Source organism: Lynx canadensis, chromosome E2 (genome assembly GCF_007474595.2).
Source record: "Lynx canadensis isolate LIC74 chromosome E2, mLynCan4.pri.v2, whole genome shotgun sequence".
Classification (NCBI taxonomy): Eukaryota; Metazoa; Chordata; class Mammalia; order Carnivora; family Felidae; genus Lynx; species Lynx canadensis.
In genome coordinates this window covers 53,249,381-53,264,981 of record NC_044317.1, presented here as the reverse complement: position 1 = coordinate 53,264,981, position 15,601 = coordinate 53,249,381, and the positions used below count along the sequence as shown (strand labels likewise).

Below are 15,601 nucleotides of genomic sequence, written 5' to 3'. Positions count from 1 at the left end.
GCCTCCCCTCACCCGCAAAGTGTGTTGGTTCGTGTTTTGACAGAGGATAAAACTATTTTACCAAAACGCAGGGGATTTATTTGGGGTTTGGGCGAAAAATAATCCTGTGGGAGGTGCGGTAGGCCAACACATGAGGCAAGGAAATGAGGTATCTTTGGGGGCAGGAAGCTGGTGACCAGAAGCCTCAGGTCCCGCGGGAGAGGTGACAGCAGATGGGCAGGCAGACATCTGGGTCCCCGGGGAAATGAGGAGGTTGAGGACTCAATGGCTGGGGCGAAAGGGGTTGAACAAATATTTACACACCACAGGGAAGCCTCTGGGGCACTTGAAGGGGTCAGGGCGGGGCTTTGGGAAGGGCGGGGCCTAGAGGTACCGAGCAAGCCGGTCGTAGACTTGGTCCAGGTTTCTGCACAGGAATATGGAGAGCGTCATGAAGCTGAGCTATAGAGAAAGGAGACCTGGTCAGAGAGGTCCAGGGGATGTTGGCGAGGGTGATGGGGGTAGGGAGGATGGGGGTCCCGAGGGAGAAAAAGGGGTGGGGCCAGGGGATAAAAATAAAGCAAGGAGATTTGGGTTGGGGGCGCGGTCATGGGGGGCGGAGAAGGGAGTAGAAGGTGGGTGGGGCTAGAGGGAGAGCTGGGCCAGGTTGTGAAAGATGGGATCAGGGATGGGAATTTGGAGGCTTGGGGTTAGTTACTAAAGACGCGAGGGAGAGAGAGGGAGGATGGGAAGAAGAATAGGGTGGGGTAGAGGTGCCCAGCTGCGTCTAGCGCAGGTTTGGAGTCTGGGAAGGAGTGCGATCCGGAGATAGCCCAGGGTACTTTATTCCGGAGGCTCATCTGTCTCCCCCTCTCCCTCGGCCGCTAGTTCCACCTCGACCTCCACCTCCACGCTCCCGTTCTCAGGTTGTTCCTCGTCTTGATCCCAAAGCGGCCAGGGCCCCAGGGCCATGGGCAGCTTGACCTGTGGGGACTTGCCCCCCCAGTTGGGACAGGCGTCCGCCATGCCCCAGCCACCCCAGAGACCGCCGCTACGCCCGCTGCTGCTCAGCACACCACAGCGCCCGCCGCCTCCGCCATCAGCCCTGGGACCAAGCCCGGGGCTCGAACCATAGGCGTCCGGCACCTGCAGCTGGCGCTCCCGGCAGAGCGCCCTACGCAGTAGTAGCAGGCTCAGCCCCGCCACACTCACCTGCAGGGAAAAGGGAGGAATATTGCAGCTAAGAGCAGAGCGCTAGAACGCCCAGGGAGGCGGGAACGCCTACTCCCTGCGCACAACCAATCAGGGCTCACAGAAGATAGGTCTTGTGCGGTGAGGCAGAAGAGCCTGGATTGGCTGAAGCTCTATCACGCCTGCACCTTTCCCGGAGAATGGGAAGGCGCGCAATTTGGGGGCGGAGCCATCTAGGGATTGTAGGGCTAATCGCAAATAGGGGCGGGACCAAATTACCTCAAGTAGACCGACGCCCAGACAAATGCCTACTATGGAGATGAGGTTGTTGTGCAACCACTTCTGGAGGCTCCGCGCGCAGCCCTAGGGATATAGGGAAAGGTTAAAGGTAGGGTCCTCTCTGGGATTCTCCCTCAACCCCGTGCACACTGTTTTCCTTAGTCCAGCCCTCACCCCTCTTTCAGGCACCACCCCGCATCCCTAGTTACTAGGGTTCTCTAGTCTCCACCTCGTCCGGTCCAACCCTCCTTTCAGCCATGCTTTTTCTTTTAGGCCCCGCCCCCCGCAGACCACGCCCCTTCTGGGGAGCTCCACCCCTCCTGCTGTGCCGCTTTCTCGTAGCCCCACCCTACTTGCAGACTCCTCCCAGGTCCTGCGGCCCCGCCTCCTGGGGAGCAAACCCCTCCCAACAGCTCTACCCCCTCACCGGCCCCTCCCCTTCCTAGCGGGCTCCAAACCCTGCCCACCTCGCTGTAGATATCGCTGTTTGCAGGGACCAGGCAAAGGTCTGTACTGTGGCGGGGCCGCGCCAGTGGTCCCAGCCGGCTGAACTGGGGGAAGGAGAGTTTCTCGAAGATGGCGGAGTCGTTGCTCGCCGATGAATTATAGCAGGAGCAGGGCACGCGGTGCACCTCTGACTCGTTGCTGCTGAGGCTGGGGATACTGAACCAGTCCCGAGGAGAGTTCCAGCCGCAGCAGCGCAGCTAGAAGAGGGACAAGAGTCAGAGAGACGTGGACTGGAGGGATTCAAAATGATTTGGGCGTTCAGGGGACTGGGTGGTGTGCATGAGGTCATGTTGGGGAGCAGAGGGCCAAGTAATGGGTGTAGGTGATGGACCACACGCGGGCTAGGCTTGGGGACGTTAGAAGAACTTGGGGTTGGTGGAGACCAATCACGGGTGACATGGGGCTGTGGGAGGAGCTGCAGAATCACGCTGTGGATGGAAGATTGGGTGGGCGGTGCAATTCAACCTGAGGTGGGGAACAGGTGGATGGGAGGTCAGGGCCACGAGAGTGGCCAGAGTGGAGTCTCACGTGGGCCGGGTCCTGTGAGGGCCAGAGTCACTCAGGGTTAGGGAGTGGGGTCACGCTAGGGCCTTGGGGCTGAGGGCGAATTCTTATCAGGGCACAAATCAGAGCCTCTCCAGGGTCTGGGAGCTGGGGGAAACGACCGCACAGGAGTCAGTCGAGTGGCCATGTGGGGACGGGGCCACGCAGTAGGTAGGGTGGATGGATAGGGTTACCCTTAGGGTCCTGGAGCTGGGCGCCCCGGCTTGGTCGGGGCGGAGTCTCCCTGGGACAGGGGACAGGGCTATCAGAGTCCCAGACCTACAGGGAAGGATGCACGTCCGGGTAGGGGGGGCTCACCCACCTGGAACTGCACGTAGTCCCAGCTCTCCTCCGCCGCCGACTCCTCTGGGTGCGCGTGGTAGCGTTGGATTGTCTCCATCACGATATCCTTCACCCTCCGCTCCAGCTAAGAGGCTAAGAGTGAGGCCGGATCCCCACGCGCTTCCCCACCCCCAATTTGCCCCGACCCACTCCAGCCTCTTCTGGGCTTTCTCAGTCCCATGAGGTCCCCGAGCGTCTTAAGTTGGTCTCGATTTCTCACCCAATGGCTAGCTATGTATTTGTTCCTTAAAATCTCTGCCTATCATGTCTTTGTTTCTCCCACTGTCTCCCACGATCTCTCATTAGGTCTCTGCCTCTTTCTTGGAGCCTCTTCTTTCTCCGCCTGTTTTTGTTTTTCTATTTCCCTTTGGATCTCTCTCTTGCTATGTCTTTCTTCCTCCTTTCTTCCTTCCTCTATGTCCCTTCCTTGCTATGCCTGTCATCCTCGTCGTTGAGTCTTCCTTCGACTCACCTCATCTCTATCTTCTTTGTGTCTGTCTCTGTGTCCCTATGTTTTTCCGTCTGCCTCTGCCTGTCACTATTATTTCTTTGTCCATGTCAGCTCTTGTCTACCTTTGTTTCTGTCTTTTTCAGCCCCCTCCCTCCACCCCCCCCCCCCCCGTCCCCCACAGGAGCTTGGGAGGGGTGGGGGGAGGGGAAGCCAAGCTCACCCGGGTCCGCTGAGTGGAGATGAGGATTCCTAGCGTGATCTGCATGGCAAACAGGAGCAGCAGTATCCCAAAATACTGGGGGGGGGGGGGGGGCAGCAGAGTGGGGGAGATCAGGCTGAGCCCCTTCCTTGGATGTGGGGCTCTATTGGAGGGGGGTGTGGGGAGGTCACTCACCAGGCCCAGCAGGCAGCGGAGCTCCTTCAGGGCCCCCACACAGCCCAGGAGAGCAAGACCCATGGTGAGAATTCCTGAGATGGCCAGGGCCTTGGACCAGATCTGCAGGGGCATGAAGGACAGGCCTGGGGGAGGTGAGAGGCAGTGACATTGGGCACGGTGCTCACAGCCCCAGGTAGCCCCATTCCCCACCCATGCAGCCACTCAACTGGGGAGGAGTATTGGGGGGGGGGGCTCTTTCTCTGCGTGTCTGTCCCTGCCACATGTTGGGTCTCTGTTCCTCTCCTTCTGGGATGCTATCTACCCCTCTCTCTGGCACTCTGTTCCTCCTGAGTCACCGTCCCCTCAACACCCTCTCTAGGTCTCTGTTCCCTTCTCTCTGGATCTCTGTTCCTTTCTCCCTGGTCATAGTCTCTCCCTCTTGCTCTCAGTCTCTCTTTCCTCCTTCAGCCCCTCCTCACCCCCAAAAGTTTCAGTCCCATCACTTGGCAGTACATCTGTCACTTAGACCTCCCAAGGGGTAGGGGTGCATGATATCTATTTCTGAGTGCTATTTTCAGGGACACATGGGAGGCATGCGCTCAACGCAGTCCTCAGTACAGGGCACACACTTATTAAACGTGAGCTATCAGTATTTCGACTATTACTCCATTATTATTTTCCTACTATTATTATTATTATTATTGTTATATCAGCTCTTCCATTTCCTTGCTGCGTGACAGCCAGTAAGTGACGTCCCCTCCCTGAACCTCAAGAGAGGGGAAGGTTTGTGGGAGGATCTGATAAGGATCTGCACTACATCTAACACGTAGGAAGTGCCTGAGAAATGGCTATTATCATTTTTATTAGTATTCATATGCACAACTCATTTGCCAGAGGAAGGCACTGAGACTAAGAGCAGCGGGCAGGCTGTGAAGCAGAGTCTGGGACAAGGGAGACCCCGGGATGTCACTTAGGGGCAGACCGGGCCACACTTGCTCCAGGAGGCCCCTCCCAGGAGCCCTGGCCCCCTCACCTACAAAGGACACGAAGCTGGTCTTGTCAATGAGTATCCAGATGCCAAAGCAGAAAATAAGGCTGCCTAGGACCTGGAGGGAGGAGATGAGAATATGGCGGTGGGCAAAGGAGGGGGGGATATCAGGTCAGGTGGCTGTGGCAGGGGCTGGGGCCTGGGCTGGGTAGCCATGTGGCAACTCACGAAGAAGAAGAGGTTGAAAACGAAGAGGAGGTACTTGATGAGGCTGAGGCAGCTGTCCTGGGCCGACATCTTCGCCTAGAGGGGTGGGCAGCCAGAGGGGAGGGACCGAACAGAAGAGGTGTTAGCAGTGGAGGAGAAGGGCAGAAAGAGGCTGTGAGAGAGGGGGAGGGAGAAAGGAAGAACACCGAGAAAGAGGAAGTTCCAGAGGTGGAGCCCCGCCCCCTCCCTCTACACCCTCGAGATGGCTTTCTCGTCTATCTGGGCCCCTGTCGCCCTCATCTGCCCCACTCAGACACACACCAGTACCTGAGGGGCCTTGGGATTTGTGGGCACCGAGGACACGTTGGGTAGTTCCTCCCAGGTCTCCATGGCTCAGGCTGGGGGACCCGCAGGGACTCCTGATCTACTTGCACCCACCTACTCTGGGCCCCGGGGCCCCAGGCCAGCCCTGGACAGCAGCCGACCTCACAGACACTCTGACCTCACTGCCTGCTAAGCTTTGCCATCTCTGTCCCCTCTTCCTGGCCCTCTGTCTCTGGTCCTCCCTTCTCTGGGTCTCTGTCCTCTCTCTGGGTCTCTGGTGTCCCTCCCCCAACACCTCCCACCTCACCTTCCCCGCATCTACCTTCTCCCTCTCTGGGTTTCTGGCCCCTTCTCATGCCTGTCTTTTCTCTGCTTATGCCCCATCCCCGCACCTTGTCATGGCCTCTCTCTCAGAGTCTGCATCCGGTTCTTGACAACAAATGTACACCACGCTGTTCCCATATGCTGGGGAAGGGGCTGGGCACCTGGGGGAAGTGAAAGTGCTTCAGTGCCCCACGTGGGAAGGTCCCTGGGAGTGAGGGGGTGGCCTGGCTGTGCCAAAACACCCAGAGAGGAAGCTGGGTCTCTGCAGTACTTCCTGCTTCTGCAGTGGGGCCCCAGCAGGGTGAGGCTGGGGAGGAGTCCGGATTGAATCTGTGACCTTGGCAGTTAGATCGAGGTCTGCTGTACTTGATGGTCTCCAGCCTCTGTAGTCTCTCCTGTTGGCCCCCACTCTTGTCAAATCGGATTTCCACCGTTGGGGATGTTCCTACCTCTTGACGTCCATCCAGGCCCTGGGAAACCCGCCCCTCTTAGAGACCTAACACCCTCTCTTTCTGAGAGATCTCATCTACCATTTTTTTTTTTAAGGCTCCAAATGCAATTTATTTTCTTATTAATGTTACCAAAAATCAATTGTTAATAGTATTCTGATTTTTGGCTCTGGACTTTCTTTTTCTCTTTCCAGTGTTATTGAGGGATAATTGACAATTGCAATTGTATGTTATTTCAAGTGTCCAACATGATGATTTGATCTACATATGCATTGTGGAATGATTGTCAAGATCAGGATAACATTTTGATCATCTCACATAGTTAACTATTTTTATTTTTTTGGTGGTGGTGAGAACACTTAATAGGTATTCTCAGCAACTTTCCAGTTTACAATACTGGGTAATTATCTATAATCGCCATCCTGTATATTAGATCCTCAGAATGTATTCTTTTTTTTTTTATGTTTATTTACTTGAGAGAGAGTGAGAGTGAGAGAGAGAGAGAGAGAGAGAGAGAGAGAGCGAGCGAGAGCGAGCAGGGGAGGGGCAGAGGGAGAGGGAGAGAGAATCCTAAACAGGCTCCATGTTGCCAGCACAGAACCCTATGTGGAGCTCGACCTCATGAACCTTGAGATCATGACCTGAGTGAAATCAAGAGTCAGATGCTTAACCAACTGAGCCCCCAAGGCACCCCTGAATGTATTCTTTTAACTGAAAGTCTGTACCCTTTGATCCACATCCCCCCATTTCCCCTATTCCCCAGAGCGTGATGGTCAGGACTCTATTCTCTGTTTCTATGAAATTCTCCCCCTGCCCTGTTTTTTAAATTTTTTAAATTATGTTTCTTTATTTTTGAGAGGCAGAGAGAGACAGAGTGCAGGCGGGGAAAGGGCAGAGGGGAGGGGGGGACACAGAATCAGAAGCAGGCTCCAGGCTCTGAGCTGTCAGCACAGAGCCCGATGCGGGGCTCGAACCCACAAACCAGGAGATCATGACCTGAGCTGAAGTCGGATGCTCAACCTACGGAGCCACCCAGGCGCCCCTCCCCCTGCCCCGTTTTTAAAATAAGATTCCACTCCCTCTGTCTCTGCCCCTCCCCTGTTCATGTTCTGTCTCTCTCTGTCTCAAAAATAAATAAACGTTGAAAAAAAAAAAAAAAAAGGGGGCGCCTGGGTGGCTTGGTCGGTTAGGCGTCCGACTTCGGCTCAGGTCATGATCTCACGGCCTGTGAGTTCGAGCCCCGCATCGGGCTCTGTGCTGACCGCTCAGAGCCTGCAGCCTGTTTCAGATTCTGTGTCTCCCTCTGTCTCTGCCCCTCCCCTGTTCATGCTCTGTCTCTCTCTGTCTCAAAAATAAATAAACGTTGAAAAAAAAAATAAGATTCCACATTTCAATGATACCATGAAGTCTTTCTCTGTCTGGCTAATTTCACTTAGCATAATGCCCTCCAGGTTCATCCATGTTGTAAATGGTAGGATGGATATATATATGTATATATATAGTTGACCTTATATGTGTGGGTATACTTCCTTATTACATTGGTTTATGTGCCTGTTTGTATACCATTTTTTTAAGTTTATTTATTTATTTTGAGAGACAGAGAATGTGCACCAGTGGGGGAGGGCCAGAGAGAGAGAGAGAGAGAGAGAGAGAGAGAGAGAGAGAAGCCTAAGCAGGCTCCATGCCCAGTGTGGAGCCCTACATGGGGCTCCATCCCACAAACCGTGAGATCATGACTGAGCTGAAATCAAGAGTCAGCACTTAACTGACTGAGCCATCCAGGCATCCTATACCATTTGTTTTGATTACTATAATTTTGTCATATAGTTTGAAACCAAGAAGTGTGATGCCTCCAACTTTGTTCTTCTTTCTCAATATTCTTTTGGCTATTTCTTTTTCCTTTTTACTGTTGTTATTTACCTTTTCTAAATTAATTAATTAATTAATTGTTTAATTTATATCCAAGTTAGTTAGCATATAGTGCAAAAATGATTTCAGGAGTAGATTCCTTAGTGCCCCTTACCCATTTAGCCCATCCTCCCTCCCACAACCCCTCCAGTAACCCTCTGTTTGTTCTCCATATTTAAGAGTCTCTTATGTTTTGTCCCCCTCCCTGTTTTTATATTAGTTTTGCTTCCCTTCCCTTATGTTCATCTGTTTAGTATCTTAAATTCCTCGTATCAGTGGAGTCATGTGATATTTGTCTTTCTCTGACTAATTTCGCTTAGCATAATACTCTCCAGTTTCATCCGTGTAGTTGTAAATGGCAAGATTTCATTCTTTTTGATTGCTGAGTAATACTCCATTGTGTATGTATGTGTGTGTGTATATATATATATATATATATATATATACACACATATATATATGTATATGTATGTGTGTGTATGTATGTATATATATATATATATATATATATATATATATATATATATATACATACCACATCTTCTTTATCCATTCATCCATCGATGGACATTTGGGCTCTTCCCATATTTTGGCTATCGTTGATAGTGCTGCTGTAAACATGGGGGTGCATATGTCCCTTCGAAACAGCACACCTGTATGTATCCCTTGGATAAATGCCTAGTAGTGCAATTGCTGGGTCATAGGGTAGTTCTACTTTTAGTTTTTTGAGGAACTTCCATACTGTTTTCCAGAGTGGCTGCACCAGTTTGCATTCCCATTAACAATGCAAAAGAGATCCTCTTTCTCTGCATCTTTGCCAACATCTGTTGTTGCCTGAGTTGTTAATGTTAGCCATTCTGACAGGTGTAAGGTGGTATCTCATTGTGGTTTTGATCTGTATTTCCCTGATGATGAGTGATGTTGAGCATTTTTTCATGTGTTGGTTGGCCATCTGGATGTCTTTTTTGGAGAAGTATCTATTCATGTCTTTTGCCCATTTCTTCACTGGATTCTTTGTTTTTGGGTGTTGAGTTTGATAAGTTCTTTATAGATTTTGGATACTAATCCTTTATCTGATACGTCATTTGCAAGTATCTTCTCCCATTCTGTCGGTTGCCTTTTAGTTTTGCTGATTGTTTCCTTCACTGTGCAGAAGCTTTTTATTTTGATGAGGTCCCAATAGTTCATTTTTGCTTTTGTTTCCCCTTGCCTCTGAAGACATGTTGAGTAAGAAGTTGCTGTGGCTGAGGTCAAAGAGGTTTTTGTCTGTTTTCTCCTCTAGGATTTTGATGGCTTCCTGTCTTACATTTAGGTCTTTCATCCATTTTGGTTTATTTTTGGTGTATGGTGTAAGAAAGTGGTCCAGGTTCATTTTCTGCATGTTGCTGTCCAGTTTTCCCAGCACCATTTGCTAAAGAGACTGTCTTTATTCCGTTGGATATTCTTTCCTGTTCTGTCAAAGATTAGTTGGCCATACATCTGTGGGTCCATTTCTGGGTTCTCTATTCTGTTCCATTGATCTGAGTGTCTGTTTTTTGTGCCAGTACCATACTCGTAATGATTACAGCTTTGTAATACATCTTGAAATCCGGGATTGTGATGCCTCCAGCTTTGGTTTTCTTTTTCAAGATTGCTTTGGCTATTCAGGGTCTTTTTGCTTCCATACAAATTTAAGATTGTTTGTTCTAGTGCTGTGAAGAATGCTGGTGTTATTTTGATAGGGATTGCATTGAATATGTATATTGCTTTGGGTAGTATCGGCATTTTAACAATGTTTGTTCTTCCAATCCAGGAGCATGGAATATTTTTCCATTTTTTGGTATCTTCTTGAACTTCTTTCATTACCTTTCTCTGTGTATAGATTTTTCTATACACAGTGTAGAAATTTTCAGTGTATAGATTTTTCACCTCTTTGGTTATGTTTATTCCTAGATATTAAAATTTTTTTTTATGTTTATTTATTTTTGAGAGAGAGGGAGAAACAGAGTGTGAGTAGGGCAGGGGCAGAGAGAGAGGGAGCCACGGAATCCGAGGCAGGCTCCAGGCCCTGAGCCGTCAGCACAGAGCCTGATGTGGGCCTCGAACCCACAAACCGTGAGATCATGACCTGAGCCGAAGTTGGACGCCCAACCGACTGAGCCACCCAGGCGCCCCTATTCCTAGGTATTTTATGGTTTTTGGTTATTTACTTTTGAGAGAGCAAGAGTGCGAGTGAGGGAGGGGAAGAGAGAGAGGGGGACATAGGATCCAAAGTAGGCTCCGTGCTGACCACAGAGAGCCCGATGTGGGACTTGAACCTATGAACCATAAGATCATGCCACGAGCTGAAGCTGGACTCTCAACTGACTGAGACACCCAGGCACCGCTCTTTTTGGCTATTTTGAGGTCTTTTGTAGTTCTGTACAAATTTTGGGACAGTTTTTCCTACTTCATGAAAAATGCCAATAGAATTAAAAAATTTTTTTTTTTAACATTTATTTATTATTGAGAGACAGAGCATGAGCAGGGGAGGGGCAGAGAGAGAGAGGGAGACACAGAATCCAAAGCAGGCTCCAGGCTCTGAGCTGTCAGCACAGAGCCCGACGTGGGGCTCGAACTCACAAATCGCGAGATCATGACCCGAGCCAAAGTTGGATGCCCAACCGACTGAGCCACTCAGGTGCCCCTAGAATTTTGATAGGGATTGCACTGAGTCTGTAGGTTGCTTTGGATACTATGGACATTTTCACAATATTGATTCTTCCTAGCCAAGAACACAGGATGTCTTTCCATTTCTTTTTTTTTTGATTTCTTTCATTGGTATCTTATAGTTTTCACCTCCTTATTGAAATTTATTCCTAGGTATTTTATTATTTTGATGCTGCTGTAAATGGTTTTGCTTTCTTCTCTTTCAGATAGTGTGTTGTTAATGTATAGACATGCAACTGATTTCTGTATTTTGATTTTGTATTCTGTAACTTTACTGAATTTGTTTATTAGTTATAACAGCTTTTTGTTGGAGTCTTAGGGTTTCTTATATAAGATTATGTTGTCTGCAAACATAAACTTTTCCTCCTTTCTGATTTGGATGACTTTTATTTCTTTTTCTTGCCTAATTGCTATGGCTAGGATTTCTGGTATTATGTTGAATAGAGGTGACAAGAGTGGGCATTTTTGTATTGTTTCTGATCTTAGAGAAAAACTTTTGACTTTTAACACTGAGTATAATGTTAGCTGTGGGCTAGTTACATGTGGCCTTTATTATGTTTAAAAAAATTGTTTTTTAGGTTTATTTATTTTGAGAGAGGGAGAAAGGCAGAGAAAGAGGGAGAGACTCCAAAGCAGGCTTTGTGCTGTCAGCATGGAGCCTAATATGGGGCTTGATCTCACAAACCATGAGATCATGACCTGAGCTGAAATCAAGAGTTAGATACTCGACTGAGCCACCCAGGTGTCCTTAGCCTTTATTATGCTGAGGTACATTCCTTTTATACCTAATTTGTTGAGGATTTTTATCATTAAGGATGTTGAATTTTGTCAAATGCTTTTTCTGCATCTATTGAAATTATCATGTGATGTTTATTTTTCATTCTGTTAACATAGTACATCACATGTGTTGATTTACCTATGTTGAACCATATGTATGTTGCATCCCAGTCATAAATCCCACTTGATCATGGTGTGTGAGCCTTTTAATGTGGTGTTGAGTTCAGTTTACTGGTATTTTGTTGCGGACTTTTGTATCTATGTTCACCAGGGATACTGGACTATAATCTTCTTTTCTTGCAGGGTCCTTGTCTAGCTTTGGTAAAGCTGGCCTCGTAAAATGAGTCTTGAAATATTCTTTCCTCTTGAATTTTTGAGAAGAATTTGAGAATGATTGTTGTTAATTCTTCCTTAAAATGTTTGGTAGAATTCACCCATAAAGCCATCTGGTCCTGTACTCTTATTTGTTGGGGGCTGAATCAATCTCCTTGCTCATTATTTGTCTGTTCAGATTTACTGCACGATTCAGTCTTTGTAAGATGTGTATTTCTAGCAATGTATCCATTTCTTCTTAGTTATCTAATTTATTGGCATATAATTGTTCATACTAATCTTTTATGATCATTTGTATTTCAGGGGTTTCAGTTATTAAATCTCCTCTTTATTTATAATTTTGTTAATTTGAGTCATTTGTCTTTTTTGTCTTAGTCAGCTAAAGATTTTTCAACTTTTGCAGCACGTGGGTGGTTCAGTTGGTTAAGTGTCGGACTTAGGCTCAGGTCATGATCTCACAGTTCATGAGTTTAGGCCCCACATCAGGCTCTCTGCTGTCAGAGCAGAGCCCACTTGGGATCCTTTGTCTGCCTCTCTCCGCCCCTCCCCACTCACGCTCTCTCTCAAAAATAAATAGACATTAAGAAAAAAAGATTTTTCAATTTTCTGTTTTCAAAAAACCAAATCTTAGTTTAATCGATCCTTTAAATCATCTTTCTAGTCTCTATTTCATTTATTTCTGCTGTAATCACTATTATGCCACCTTCGTGCTGAGTTTGTTCTTGTTTCAGTTCCTTGAGGTGTAATGTTAGAACACAGATGCAAAAATCCTCAACAAAATACAGTACTAGCAAACTGACTTCACTCTTTTTCATTCTTATTTCTCTTTCTCTCTTTTTTTCTCCTCTGACTGGATAACATCAAGAGATATGTCTTCAAGTTCACAGATTCCTTCTACCTTGGTGGACCAACCCTGGGTGATGCCCTCATTCCCATACAGCCCATCAGTTCCTAAGCCAATACATCCTGTGTCTTGATTCTCTACATTCTCTCCTTCTCTCTGTCCTCATTGCTTGGGCTGGCTCAGGACTTGTGCTTTCCCATCTGGACCCAGATCTCAGCCTCCTCCATTCTCTTAGTCTCTCCCCTCCAGTCCACTCCCTACGTGGCCTGAGAGGATCTTTTGAAGCCCAGACCTGGATTATACAGCCCTATGTCCACATCTATTAGGACACAGATTTACCACCCCTCATCCCTCAGCAACTCTTCTAAGCCATCATTAAATCTTCTGTGCTCTACTACTAATATACAGTTCAAATTCACTCACTTCTCTCCAAGGCCACTATCCTAATCCAGGCTGTGTTATTTTCCATACAAATAATTACAATTGCTTCTCTACTGATTGTAGGGTGTGGATGGTGACACCCTGCCCCTGCCCCTAAAAAGATATGTGCATGCTGGGGCATCTGGGTGGCTTAGTCGGTTGAGCATCCAGCTTTGGCTCAGGTCATGATCTCACGGTTCCCGAGTTCAAGTCCCTCATCGGGCTCTCTACTGTCAGTGCAGTGCCCGCTTCGGATCCTCTATCCCTCTCTCTCTGCACCTCCCCCACTCATGCTTGCTCTCTCTCCAAAATGAATAAACATTTAAAAAAAAAAAAAGACATGTCCATGCCAAAGCAATACTGAAAAAGAAGAACAAAACTGGAGGTATCATAACCCCCGATTTCAAGATACACTACAAAGCTGTAGTAATCAAAACAGTGTGGTAGTGGCACAAAAATAGACACATAGAGCAATGGAACAGAACAGAGAGCCCAGAAATAAACCCACGATTATATGATCACTTAATGTTTGACCAAAGAGGCAAGAATATACAGTGGGAAAAAAGACAAATGGTCCAGGAAAAACTGGACCACTTTCTCCCTCCATACACAAAAATAAACTCAAAATGGATTAAAGACCTAGACGTGAGATCTGAAACCATAAAAATCCTAGAAAAGGACACAGGAAGTAATTTCTCTGACATGAGCCATAGCAACATTTTCCTAGATATGTCTCCTGAGGCAAGGGAAACAAAAGCAAAAACAAACTACTGCTACTACATCAAAATGAAAGGCTTCCATAGAGCAATGGAAACAACCAACAAAACTGAAAGACAACCTACTGAATGGGGGAAGATATTTGCAAATGACATTATCTGGTGAAGGGTTAGTATCCAAAATATATAAAGGACTTCTATAACTCAATAAAAAAAACCCCAAAAGATAAAAACAAAAAAAAACCCAAAACAGAACAAAAAAAAAATTAATCCAAACGCAGAAGACATGAACAGATACTTCTCCAAAGAAGACATATAGATGGCCAGCAGATACATTAAAAGATGCTCAACATCACTGATAATTAGGGAAATGCAAATCAAAACCGCAATGAGATATCACACCTGCCAGAATGGCTAAAATTAAAAACACAAGAAATGACAAGTGTTGATGAGGATGTGGAGAAAAAGAAAACTTTGTGCACAGTTGGTGGGAATGCAAACTGATGCAGCCACTGTGGAAAACGGTATGGAGGTTCCTCAAAACCAAAAACAAAAACAGAATTACCATATGATCCAGCAATTCCACTACCACGTATTTACCCCAAAGAATACTAAAAACACTAATTTGAAGAGATACATGCATCATTACATTTATTGCAGCATTATTTACAATAGCCAGATTATGGAAGCAGCCGAAAAGTGTCAATTGATAAATGAATGGAAAAAGAAGATGTGGGGCGCCTGGGTGGCACAGTCAGTTGGGCGTCCGACTTCAGCCAGGTCACGATCTCGTGGTCCGTGGGTTCGAGCCCCGCATCGGGCTCTGGGCTGATGGCTCAGAGCCTGGAGCCTGTTTCCGATTCTGTGTCTCCCTCTCTCTCTGCCCCTCCCCCGTTCATGCTCTGTCTCTCTCTGTCCCAAAAATAAATAAACGTTGAAAAAAAAAAAAAAAAAAAAAAAAAAAAAAAAAAAGAAGATGTGAGATATGTATACAATGGAATATTACTCAGCCATAAAAAAGAATGGAATCTTGCTATTAGCAATGACATGGATGGATCTACAGGATATAACACTAAGTGAAGTAAGTCAGAGAACGACATAGTTGCTCATATATGGAATTTAAGAAACAAATGAACAAAGAAAAAAAAGACAACTCAAAAAATAGACCCCAAACAATAGAGAACAAACTTATGGTCACCAGAGGAGATCTGGGCAGGGGGATGGGTAAAACAGGTGGAGATGATTAAGAGTACACTTACGATGTGGGGCACCCGGGTGGCTCAGTCGGTTGGGCATCCGATCATGATCTCATTGCTTTTTGGGTTCGAGCCCTGCGAGGGGCTCTGTGCTGACAGCTCAGAGCCTGGAGCCTGCTTTGGATTCTGTGTCTCCCTTTCTCTGCCCCTCCCCAACTTGTACTCTGTCTTTCTCTCAAAAATAAAAAAAACATAAAAAAACAAAAAAGAGTACACCTATGATGAGCACTGAGTAATGTACAAAATTGTTGAATCGCTACATTGTACGTTTGAAACTAATATAACACTGTATGTTACCTACACTAGAATAGAAAAAAAAGGATATGTCCATGTCCTGGAATCTGTGAATGTCACCTTATCTGGCAAAAAGGGTTTTTCAGACGTAATTAAGGATCTCGACATGAGACCAACCAGCATTATCTGAGGGGGCCCTAAATAAATCTAATGGTGAGTGTCTTATACTGTAAGAGACACACAGGAGAAGACAGACGAGAATGCCAGGTGAAGGAAGAGGCAGAGATTGGAATTATTCAGCTGCAAGTTATTTTAGGAAACTCTTTGACTATGGCTCATGATTTGGCCTTAGTCCAGGGAACGTAAGAAATTTGGGGTTTATTTGGATCCTCAGAAAGACTTAACTTGAAAAGGGGCAGGGTTTCATAGGTTCAGGAGAGGAGGTGGAGAGAGTTTTGGAGGAAA

At 47.0% G+C, this 15,601-nt stretch overlaps 1 protein-coding gene across 4 annotated transcripts; it reads right to left on the bottom strand.

Moving 5' to 3' along the window:
• Nucleotides 1-55: 55 nt before the first annotated feature.
• Nucleotides 56-5,681, bottom strand: CD37 (CD37 molecule). 4 transcript variants are annotated; one of them, XM_030298130.1, is made up of 10 exons: nucleotides 5,191-5,427; nucleotides 4,885-4,959; nucleotides 4,702-4,774; nucleotides 3,687-3,811; nucleotides 3,513-3,587; nucleotides 2,822-2,926; nucleotides 1,917-2,153; nucleotides 1,450-1,533; nucleotides 374-441; nucleotides 56-268 (listed from the first exon to the last, which is right to left on the bottom strand). In XM_030298130.1, the coding sequence occupies exons 1-10, from the start codon at nucleotides 5,251-5,253 to the stop codon at nucleotides 262-264; spliced, it is 912 nt and encodes a 303-aa protein (XP_030153990.1). In that variant the 5' UTR covers nucleotides 5,254-5,427; the 3' UTR covers nucleotides 56-261. The 4 variants fall into 4 exon arrangements, with proteins under 4 accessions (XP_030153990.1, XP_030153992.1, XP_030153989.1 ...); XM_030298132.1 differs by lacking the exon at nucleotides 5,191-5,427 and adding an exon at nucleotides 5,580-5,681 and having other exon boundaries at nucleotides 56-441; XM_030298129.1 differs by having other exon boundaries at nucleotides 56-441; nucleotides 5,191-5,426.
• Between the last annotated feature and the right edge of the window lie 9,920 nt (nucleotides 5,682-15,601).

Bases quoted from the DNA above. Each gene is read 5' to 3' on its own strand.
- CD37 (XM_030298129.1), bottom strand. From the start codon at position 5,253: ATGGAGACCTGGGAGGAACTACCCAACGTGTCCTCGGTGCCCACAAAT. The intron at 4,960-5,190 runs GTACTGGTGTGT...CCACCCCTCTAG, and splicing joins CAAATCCCAAGGCCCCTCAG to GCGAAGATGTCGGCCCAGGA. The intron at 2,927-3,512 runs GTGAGCTTGGCT...TTAGCCTCTTAG, and splicing joins TCTCCACTCAGCGGACCCGG to CTGGAGCGGAGGGTGAAGGA.